The sequence below is a fragment of the Mizuhopecten yessoensis genome, unplaced genomic scaffold, assembly GCF_002113885.1.
Source record: "Mizuhopecten yessoensis strain PY_sf001 unplaced genomic scaffold, ASM211388v2 scaffold897, whole genome shotgun sequence".
Classification (NCBI taxonomy): Eukaryota; Metazoa; Mollusca; class Bivalvia; order Pectinida; family Pectinidae; genus Mizuhopecten; species Mizuhopecten yessoensis.
The window spans coordinates 570,366-578,552 of NW_018403776.1; the positions used below are offsets into that span (position 1 = coordinate 570,366).

General features: G+C 34.6%; 1 protein-coding gene across 1 annotated transcript; it reads left to right on the forward strand.

Moving 5' to 3' along the window:
- Positions 1 to 392: 392 nt before the first annotated feature.
- Positions 393 to 6,875, forward strand: LOC110453757 (mitochondrial dicarboxylate carrier-like). The gene is made up of 9 exons (XM_021502895.1): positions 393 to 662; positions 2,560 to 2,679; positions 3,375 to 3,535; positions 4,080 to 4,121; positions 4,352 to 4,466; positions 4,765 to 4,857; positions 5,307 to 5,387; positions 5,611 to 5,667; positions 6,185 to 6,875. The coding sequence occupies exons 1-9, from the start codon at positions 552 to 554 to the stop codon at positions 6,281 to 6,283; spliced, it is 879 nt and encodes a 292-aa protein (XP_021358570.1). The 5' UTR covers positions 393 to 551; the 3' UTR covers positions 6,284 to 6,875.
- Positions 6,876 to 8,187: the final 1,312 nt, after the last annotated feature.

Sequence of the window (8,187 nt, forward strand, 5' to 3'; positions counted from 1 at the left end):
ATAAAAGTGGGCTTGCTAAAAGTGTACGTTAGTGTTATAATTGATATGCATGTTGTCAATAATTTGGGGAAAACATGAAAAGATTTAAAGCCGAATTCTGTTTTTAATCATAACCTTTGCCTTTTTGATAGTTTGACATGTTTTAAGCGAATTTCAAAAAAGTTTGTTTGAGCACATATTCCATGCTTTGAGCATGAGAACGGGTTCGTGAATATGGGCTTATGGGCTCAGTAAACATTAAACTGAATTAGGTGTTTAGAGGGAGATGACTCGTATACCACCTAAGAGTACCAAACGCATGTGTATCCGAATACCACAAACAAAAAAATCACACACGGCAGCCTTTAAAAGATTAGAATACAATAACACACGGATAACGTGCACTACGAGAACTTGTGATTAGAGGTCGTTAATTAAACAAAACCCCGACCGACGTTGCCAACCCGGCTTTTGAATTTTGCTGATCACAGTCATTCATACTAAGAGCTTGTTTATACTGAAGTAGACAACATTTTGTTTGATTTCGGAATTTTTGCAAGTGTTTTTGAACAATGTCTGCGACTAATCAACCCGACAAGACAAAACGGATAGGGCGGTGGTATTTCGGCGGGATTGCTAGTGCTATGGCCGCGTGCTGCACTCATCCAGCTGATCTTATCAAGGTACGTTTAAATGGACATACGTGCAACCTCGTAATTGGAGACGTATTTAATCGTCTTAGTTCGATCATAGCTTTAATAAACGTTTGTAGTGACCAATCGAAATTTTAATTGTTTACAACGTATCTTAGTATTAACATTTTTCATGTTGAAGGACATTACACATTTTGCAATACCAAATACTTGCAACTTTAGTTCTTGTGTAAACTGTATAAATACTGGCATAGAAAAATCGTCCATTGAACCTACATTCATCCTCTTCTCCTGTTTATGGAGAAACTTTTAAAGCGTATTGACCTCTGTTATGCTGTACACAGTACCATTTCAAGACATATATGGTGTATGTGTTAATGCTAGTTAGCTTAAAAATCATACTATATTTAGCATAGGTAAGCCTACTGTCGAAAATAACAATACAACTAATGACCCGAGTCGACTCGGGTTTGGCAGGATACCATTTGTGTTGGTAGAATTTGATACATATGTCGGTGAATGAATTATACTAAACGGCAGGAATGCATGTTTATTATCAGTTCACTGCGACGTTGGTGTTTGTTAGAATTGTTTCTATAGTTTTAACTATTAAAAGGAATGGACATGGCCCGAGCTTGGCATTGGGCCGATGCAACTGATCTTTCGGAGGGGAAACACTTCTGTCATGTTTGCAAAACACAATCAACATCAGGAACTTCAAATGAATGTTATAAATGTTTAAAATGAAATTTCCTTTATTTGGAAAAAGGCGGTAGAATACAAATGTGAACTGCAAGCTAACAACTGTGTTTGACAATAACACGGAAAAAGTCAACGAAAAAATATCACAGTGACTATGAAAGACGGGGACAGGAAGGAGGAGACATCACTATTTAAGTAGATGTAATAATGGGATTGATCCGATAGAACTACTGATATTAACATTAGTAGTAGGAATCGTCACCCTATAGCTAATGGATATATTTAAGTCGTGCGTACAATGAAGGGAATTCCGTTTAATGACGGCACGTCAGTGGTTCACGGAATTAATAATGATTGGGCGCGTGCACTGCATGTAATCATGTCTGATTAACTATGAGTTACTGATCTATTATCTGTTATGAGGTAGGTAACACTGCGGATAACCATCACAAATTGCTGTACACTCAGTAAACATATTAATGGCATCACGCCAAAACTGCGACTTACGATCAAGGAAGACTTATTAACTATTCGATATTATAATATAATTTTTATATTAAACATATTTCTATGATACGGACATTTGCTCTGTATGATTTAAATGTATGTGAAGTAGATAAGTAGTTAAAGACGCCTTGTTTATTGATCTATAAAAACGTTAAGCTGATGAGTTGTAGATTCGTTATCCGATGTCATTTTTTAAAACATTTTTTTAGAAGGATTTAAGCGCTTATTGGTATTTTTCAGATTTCTTGAGCATATTGATTGTACTGTCTAGTTAAACATGCGCTTCATTTATAGTTTGGTTTCTTGCAAACACGATGTGTAATTTGTGGCAAATGTTTTGATTTTATTGTACATGCAAGTATATGTTATTAATACAAACATAAAATAGAATAGACATGATATCCATTGTATATGCATATTTTATGATAATGTGCAGTTCAGTTAAGCTGTATAATAACTATTTTATGCAAATGTTCTATTAATATATTACCAAATGTATTTACCCACAAATCATTAGGTCCTATATGAATTTGAATAGATTATAATTTAATTCTTCAGTTACACTCTTGTGTCGTTTCTTGCATCTTGAAACAAAAATAACCCTTCTTGCGATGCTTATGGCCTGTTACACTTTGCTTACTTTTCAGATAACATAATTGAAAAAAATAGAAATTCAATGAAATTACCGGTTGATTAGTGTTATGTTTCTTATTAACAGGTTCACCTACAGACACAACAGACAGAGAAGGTCAAGGTCACGACTCTAGTCGGCCGTATCATTAAGAATGACGGAGTTCTGGGGATATATAACGGACTATCCGCCTCCATCTGTAGGCAGGTAAGGCGCTCAGCAATGAGCAAATAACAGTATTGACGTGGATAAAATGAAACCATAAGATATTCAACTATTGTAAAATATTCCAAAGCCTTTATGAACAGACACGACAGCATGACAGGGATAACGACACATGTGCTACTGTAGATTAAGTTAATCACCGGAAGATTAAGTAAAGGAAAACTTATTCAAACGTTTAGTCAGTCGATGCAAGAAGTAAAAACAGGAAACATTTCTACCATTTGGTCATATAATCCATATAAGAGTATTAAGGTCAAACTAATGATTATCTGTATTGTATTTCAAGTGTATTCATTTTTGCGAAATGACCTTTACATATCTATTATTCGCGAGGACATCAATGTCGAATTTACGTTGTTATGTATTAACAACCATTCACGTCACACTTCTATACAAGATCTGTTGTTAATGCAAATTTATGCAAAAATTACAATCACGCAAAATAAAGATTATCTGCAGTAAATATGACAAAAGCTTGTATGTATTTATTAAGTATTCATTTTCATGTATGGTATGAAAGAAAAGGAAATAATAGACGTTGCCAGTTCTTATCTATTCGTATTCGTTATAATATAATATTATCTATACAAATCAACAAGACTACACACTGCCTATTACTTTGTTTTATGTGATACCTCTGTAATAACAACTAACCAATGTTTTGTTAATTTTGTCAGTTGACGTACTCCACTACCCGGTTTGCTATATACGAGACGATAAAGAAACAGCTGACTAAGGATGGGAGTGTGATGCCGTTCTACCAGAAGGTTGGCACGGCCGTAGTGTCGGGTGCCATGGGAGGTTTCGTTGGTACCCCCGCCGACCTCATCAACGTCAGGTATTCTCCATTCCTCTGTTGTTGTTGTCTTGATCGATAATGTTTTAACATGTGTGTGTTTCTTTGTTTTATTTCGAAATAACGAAATATTTCCAAATCTTACTTTCTAATGTAAGCAATCGCTTGGTGTAAGCTTGTTTGGTTTTGATCATAAATGTGTTGCCACAAATGTGTGTAGATACTATTATATACGCTTGCGAATAATGCTGACAATGCCTATTAGATGACTAATACTTTGTTTCCCCACGCTTACTATTGCGGAACAAATGGTCTTATTCTCGGTTTTAATCTTTCCTTTGTTAATATTTTGCCCTTGTTTTATCGATCTTAAGCTTGAATTATGGATTTGTTGACACTTTGTAACTCTCATATAATTGAAGTGTAACAAAAAAGAAAGGCCATTCTTTCTTGACGTTTAAGGAACCGTTAGGTAGGTTATTATTCTTTTTCACCGTTGAACTATATATATATATATAATACATTTTTTTCTCGCTTCGATTAAAGGTACTATCGTGCAATATTTGATTGTTTTTATCTGTTTCAGGATGCAGAATGATGTAAAGCTACCAAAAGATCAACGAAGAAAGTGAGTAAAAATATCTGTATGTGGGCTAAGGGATCACGATATGGTTCGTTCATTGTATACAATAACATGGCTTAAACGCAGGTAAAAAGAAAGTAGTTTGTAAAAAAAAAAAAAACGATTTCGAATGCTCCTGTCTTTAGATAAAGTGAATATTGATATGGTCGTTGTTGGAGAACTCCATCATGAAGCAACTACATAATTAAAACATTTCCTGATTCGTATATTTCTAGCTATAGGAATGCCTTTCACGGGTTTTACCGAGTGTTTCGGGAAGAGGGGATTGCCAGGATGTTCTCTGGTGCCACTATGGCCAGTTCTAGGGCGATCTTGGTCACCGTCGGACAGGTGCGTATTCTCCGCTTCATTTTAAATTGCTCTTCTCGAGAAAAAGTGGAAAAAAATAATCGTTTATGAATTGTTTATGTGAACGCGGTTCTGTTAGGCGTTCCTTTGTAAAAATTTAACGACGCATTGATTTTAGGTAAAAACCGATTTCTATGGACAGAAATAACATCATTAATAGCTTAGTTTGAAAATTTATGAACGACAAGGCTCAATGTGACATTGTTTGCATGTACTTTTGAGTATTTGACTGAAATGTACAACACGACACATGGAGATGTTGGTTTATTTGTTTCTACAGCTGGCATGCTACGACCAGATCAAACAGACGCTTATGGACACAGGGTTCTTCAAAGACAATGTGTTAACACATGTAACCAGCAGCGCAGTAGCGGTGAGTACACAATCCTTAATGTGACTGCTGAACTCCTGTCAGTTAGCATTCGTCAGTGTTGTTTGCTCGTTTAAGAGTGTATGTCATCGCAACACGTAAAGGTCTCATCACGGGGGTCACTGTGTTGGCAACAATAAGTAAATAACATGACAACTGGTGTCAAGACATACTCTACACATATTGGTCAGTTGACAACACATGTCAGATTAAATATATCCCACAACAAAAAATAAAATGTTAAAATCGATCCGAAAAGACATCACCTGTAACTAAGAAGACATCATAAAGAAGGACATGATTCACATTTTCGAACAATGGAGGTAAAATTAGGGTCTTCGGGAGTGGCAGCATCGCTTATACCACATGTGACGACCTTCACGATGTCTCCGTCAAATCTAAAAACGCTTTGAATAAACATGTCATATTCACTAATCTTTCTGAAATTTTAGGGTACCATAGCCACGGTGATTTGTCACCCAGTGGACGTAATGAAAACTAGGATGATGAACGCACCGCCTGGAAAGTACAGTGTAAGCTGAATTATATATCCCGTCAACAGCTTTACTCTCAGCAGTAATACATTTATAGTTGTAACTTTGTGTAACCTTTGTGTCAAGAGTGCGATCCATTTATACTCTCAGCAGTAATTCGTTTATATTGTAACGTTATGTAAAACTGTTTCGAGCCAGTCTTACTCTCAGAGAATCAATTAACGACCTCGTATATAACATCATTTCTTAAAACCATTTTCAGGGTTTATTTGCATGTGCAAAAGACATTGGCAAAAACGGACCATTAGGATTTTTTAAGGTAAGGATGATTTGATTATTGAAAGTACATGTAAATGGAATATACAATTACGAATGTACATGTACTAAATCCTAATTCCCACTTTTGCTTACGTGGGGAAGAAACAAACTAAGTTTGATTTGTGTTTTTCTTTTATAAGTTATGAAAGCAGGAATCGACTAATAGAATTTTCGTTGTAATTTAGACGAAATGAACATTATATTGGTCCGTATTCATTCAACGATTCTTCTGCTCAAACTCTGATCCTGTGCCCAAGTTCAATTATCAGATCCTTTTAATATATCACGTACTTGTATATTTCGTTGGTACTTAATATGATGAACTTGTAGCTGGGTACAATTGCCTCATTATTATTATTTTTCTTTTAAATCCCATCACTAGAATCGCAGTCACAAGAAATGTGAAGATTTGACTACAGTACTTGAAACGGTACTTGAGAAAGTTTTTTATGAACACAGGTCAAGGAAATAATAATGAGTATTTCTTGTACTACTGATATCGCTTTTGTCTTTAATAGGGATTCGTCCCCGCCTTCGTGCGATATGGACCTCATACAGTCTTCATATTCCTTTTCCTGGAACAGATACGACAGAACTTCGGGGACGACCCCGAGTAGCCACTATGACGAAAGCGCTGCTAGTGTCTTCATAGTTGCGAGTAGTTTCTCGAAACCAAGTACTTCTTATCTCATCAAAACACTGAACATCAATACTCTAGCTCGTATTCCAGAAAATTGAGTTATTTGATGATGTTATCATGTTGTCTACATATAAGTATTAATTTAGGATTGACTCTTGCTTTGGTCGATTTCACGGAGTGATGAATTGAGTTGGTCTTGGAACAATTTTTATGAACTGCGATTGTCAGTGAAGCACTATGTTTGCAGATATGCAGATTGATAAATCTCAAATCCCCCGGAAATACAACACTTCAACGAAGGATTTTGTATACAAATGTGAAAATATCACCACATCAAGTTTCATACTGAAATATATAGATGAGTCAAAAATGATGTCAGGTTTTGTGTAAAGTTATTTTCTCGAGAAATGTGACTTACCAAGTGATCGAGAATATGAATAGTCGTCCCTTTAGATGAAAAAAGCATTGCAAGACAGTAAACGTTAGCTTTGAAAATGTGACGATAGTATATGTTTGTAATACGTTAATGTTTGTAGGTACTTTTGATTAACTGTATTTTGTTATTACAGCCAGATACATTTATCATGTTTGTACTCTTGCTAATGGCATATCCATTCCACAATCTCTAAACAGAGTTGTCGTTCTTTTCAATCGGTGGGTGTAAGGAACGACAACACTCTGTAGAGATTAGTTCATTTAAGTCATCTTAATAAAAATACTAATTACAAATAATTACTTATTATGAAGCTCACTAAGCCGTGATAAAGCTGTTTTAGGCTGCCTGTGTATACCAGTAAAACTATATGTAAGTTGTTACATATTAAATTTAAATGTCTCTGAAAAAACGCTGCATAATAACAAATTATTTGGGTGTTCTTAAATCCATATTTTTATCACGTCAAAGAATGTTAAATCCATATTATTAACAGCGTACCGCTAATATTGCGTTCCAGTTGCGGACGAATAAAAGTCGGTGTAACAAGCTTCTTGAGATAATGACATGAACTTAATTTTTTTAATACATTTCTTTTTAATTTTATTGATTTCATAGGTATCGTTTGAATACCTGGATATGTTTTTTGAAGTTCTGATTTTAATAATCAAATATTTGTTGAAACAAAATTTACCAAAAGAAGACTTACAATTCAGTTCTGGACTATTAAGTATTGACATAGATATACACATGAATATATCGATTATGTAGACCTCAAAATCGACAAGGCAAACAGAGATGATAATCACTAACGTTCTTAAACTTTACAGCCATATTCAGGCGTTTACTTTTAATTCATAGGTTACAATTTTATCAACATTATGTTACATTCTATTTGCCTTGTATATTTTAAATATAATATTTAATATTAATTATATACCGTTATTTATCATTTGTTTTCCTAGAGAAATAGAAACTTGTCATCTGTAATGAATGCCGTGGTTAAGGTGTGGATGCCGTGGGAAAGTTTGTTTGAAATGTTGAAGTTATCCTTGTGTATGTGTATGACATAATCTTGTGGATATTGTGTTCATCGTTTAGATATGTAAACATAAAAAATCAACAAGACAAATAGAGTTGATCATCACTAACGTTTTCAGTTCTTGCAGTTATCTTCAGGTGAGTACTTGACTCCTAATGTCGAGGTTACAACGTCAACTCTGTTTACCTTGCTGATTTTTATATCTATAAATATACATGTTCACCTTTATTTATTATTTATTGACCGAGTGAAAAATCAAATATTGTTTCTAATTTATGAATGAAGTTTTCCGTGTGTATGTTGGTTTCGGACCAGTAGAAGTATCTACCTTATGTGTACGTTATAACGGGTAGACTCTATCTAGTGGCCAATTTGTAATTTAGATGTGATATTTAGTCCTATATTT